Source organism: Toxorhynchites rutilus, chromosome 1, assembly GCF_029784135.1.
Source record: "Toxorhynchites rutilus septentrionalis strain SRP chromosome 1, ASM2978413v1, whole genome shotgun sequence".
NCBI lineage: Eukaryota > Metazoa > Arthropoda > Insecta > Diptera > Culicidae > Toxorhynchites > Toxorhynchites rutilus.
Window position 1 is genome coordinate 133,721,817 of NC_073744.1, and position 3,305 is coordinate 133,725,121.

General features: G+C 46.6%; 1 protein-coding gene across 1 annotated transcript; it reads left to right on the plus strand.

Annotated features, from left to right (window-relative positions):
* Positions 1-649: 649 nt before the first annotated feature.
* LOC129763119 (uncharacterized) lies at positions 650-2,662 on the plus strand. Its single transcript, XM_055761901.1, has one exon. It carries the CDS (start codon positions 800-802, stop codon positions 2,594-2,596), a length of 1,797 nt encoding a protein of 598 aa, XP_055617876.1. The 5' UTR covers positions 650-799; the 3' UTR covers positions 2,597-2,662.
* Positions 2,663-3,305: the final 643 nt, after the last annotated feature.

Sequence of the window (3,305 nt, forward strand, 5' to 3'; positions counted from 1 at the left end):
GTATAGATCTGAAGGTCCTCTTCGGGATTTGTTCGCTACAGAAAACGTTCCGATTACTGATCCATAGTATATATTATATTACTGAGAACTATTTCTCCGCTCGCGGAAATTACTAAATGTGGCCGTATACTGTTTGTCCGAAAGTCAAAGATTTGACATTTTTTGACAAACAAAGTTTGGTTTGAATTTAGCACAAACACTATTTTGTTTTTCACTCTTTAATATCAACATTGGCAAACAATGTCAAACATCGAACATGGAAAAAAATCTCATTTTAACCTTCCCCGTTTGAGATTTGAAATGCGCGCTTCGTTTATACGAGAGCGTGTTTAAAAAATAAATAAAAATATCTATATTGCGATTGAAAATTTACACTAGGGCAGTGATTCTTGCTGTTCCAACGATACTGTGAAGAGAGTAAACATCTAACAATTATGTCGTTCACCCTTATGTCCGATTCGAACAAAAACATGTTACGTTACACATCTGTAGAATGCAGGTATCACAATGTGAATAAATTTCCTCTTTTCTTCTGCAGATTATAGCAGGCAGAAATCGATGAGCTCATACTGCTTTGATTGAACTTTTTACCTCCTTCAGGCAAGAGTTTCGATGAGCTGCATTTCATACCCACAGCCAAGACTGCTCGTCAAATGCTACCCCACATGCTACCCAGGCACTTTTCGAAGATCCGGTTAAAAAGGTCTCACTGGCTCGGACTAATCATCATTCGATACGTGAGCTCGTAACAACAGTTTACCAAGTGGAAAAGAAATCATCTAACATCAGTTCAGCTGAGATGCCTTCAAGGTTCAGAAGTGAAGACAACAACAAGGAATCGTACCGTGGTGTGAAGCGTACCGGAATGGAATTCAAGCGCAGCTCTGGTCGGGATGGTCGTGACGGTGGTAGCGAGCGATATGTGAGCGCATATCGTAATGGTTCTGGCAATGGTGACAGCTATCGTGGCGGTGCTAGCTTCGGCGGCGGCGGCGGCGGTGGAGGACGCGATAAGTGGACAATGGAAAGTAAGTCTCTGCAAAAAGTCAACTGGAGTAAAATGCAGCTAGCTCCGTTTGAGAAAAACTTCTATCGTGAGCACGCCGCCATCAGGAATCGATCCCAGCGTGAGGTCGATAGTTTTCTGGCGAAACACGACATCACTCTGATTGGGGACTGCCCGAAGCCAATCGCCGAGTTCGACGAGATAAACTTGCCGGACAGATTGCTGGACGAGATTGAAAAGCAAGGATTCCAGAAACCAACGCCAATCCAGTCTCAGGGATGGCCGATAGCCCTCAGCGGGCTGAACTTGGTCGCGGTGGCCAAGACCGGTTCCGGCAAAACTCTCGGCTATATGTTGCCCGCGATCGTACACATCAGTCAGCAAAAAAATGAAAGTCACGTGCGCGGTCCTACTGTCCTGGTACTTGCTCCTACCCGAGAGTTGGCCCAGCAAATTCAACAGGTAGCTAGCGACTTTGGTGATTCATCGGGTATTCGTAATACCTGCCTGTTCGGAGGCTCAAGCAAAGGACCCCAGGCGGGTGCTCTGCGGCGAGGAGTGGAAATTGTTATTGCGACTCCCGGTCGTTTGATCGATTTTCTTGAAACTGGCACCGTCACGCTTCAACGCGTGACCTATTTGGTGCTGGACGAAGCGGATCGTATGTTGGATATGGGCTTCGAACCTCAAATCAGAAAGATTCTAGAGCAGATTCGCCCCGATCGTCAGACTCTTATGTGGTCTGCTACGTGGCCGAAGGAGGTACAACGGCTTGCTCGTGATTTTCTGAATGATTACGTCCAGATCAACGTGGGTTCGCTAGAGCTATCGGCCAACCATAACATCACACAGCATGTGGAAATTATCGAGGAGTATGACAAGAATTCGCGTCTTGAGAAGCTGCTGGTTGACTTGTATTCCCGGGGTCATCCGGGTAAAATTATCATCTTCGCCACGACCAAGCGCAAGTGTGACCATCTCACCAATCATCTTCGTCGCAGTGGTCAGGATGCGGTCAGTATGCATGGCGACAAGAGCCAGCAGGAACGCGAACGTGCATTGCACCGATTCCGCAACTCGAGGGACTGCATCCTGGTGGCAACGGACGTAGCCGCTCGTGGTCTCGATGTCGACGGTATCAAGGTGGTCATCAATTTTGACTTCCCAACACAGGCGGAAGATTATGTGCACCGAATTGGTCGCACGGGTCGGTCCAATACGACCGGAGAGGCGTACACTTTCTTCACTTCGAACGAGCGTAAGAGTGCCAAGGATTTGGTGGCTATCCTGGAGGAGGCTAAACAGGTGGTGCCCCCGGAGTTGCTCAAGTGGCGCTACATGGGAGGAGGCGGAGGTGGCTTCTCGCGCTATGGTGGCGGAGGAGGTGGCGGAAGCCGCTTCGGAGGCAATCAGAGGGGACGTGGCTCGTCCAATGGGTACGGCGGAGGATATGGTGGATCATCCAATGGATACGGTGGAAGCTCCAATGGATACGGCGGGAGTTCCAATGGATATGGTGGAAGCTCCAATGGGTATCGTGGGAGCTCGGGAGCAAATGGTACATCAGGATATCACAAGTCTTACGAATAATAAAAGTCCTTGAAATTCATTAATGATCTGAATAAAGTCCTGAATTTATATTCAGTAGAAAATAAAGCTTTTGTATCTTTTTTAATTTATCATAAAACATATCACTCAATAAGATTTCATATTGGCATATACAGGGTTTTCCAACTTTAAATTCCGAAAGTAAATTGAAATAAAACACACTTAGAATTCGAATTTCGATGAAACTTTTATTTCAAATTAAAGTTTGGTTTATGCCATTATGTGTGAAATACAACATCATTCAAATGTCCACCTAGGGCTTCCTCACACACCTTGATCCGGAACAGGTAATTTTCGATGACTTTTCGGCACATATGGGGCGGTATTTCGGTCATAACTCCACGAATGTTGTCTTTCAAATGTTCAAGAGTTTGCGGAGAGGTGGCATAGACACAGTCTTTCGCATAACCCCACAAAAAAAGTCTAGCGGGTTCAAATCGCATGATCTGGACGGCCAATTGGCATCACCAAAACGCGAAATTATGCGTCCCTCAAATTTCGTTCGCAATATGTTCGGTCGTGTTGTGTGGCACGTGGCGTCGTCCTGCTGAAACCACATGTCATCCGTATCCATATCTTCAATTTGTGGCAAAAAAATCGGTTAACATGCGGCCATAGCGCTCACCATTCACAGTTACCGTCTCGCCGTCCTCATTTTCAAAGAAATACGGCCCGATGACTCCACCAGACC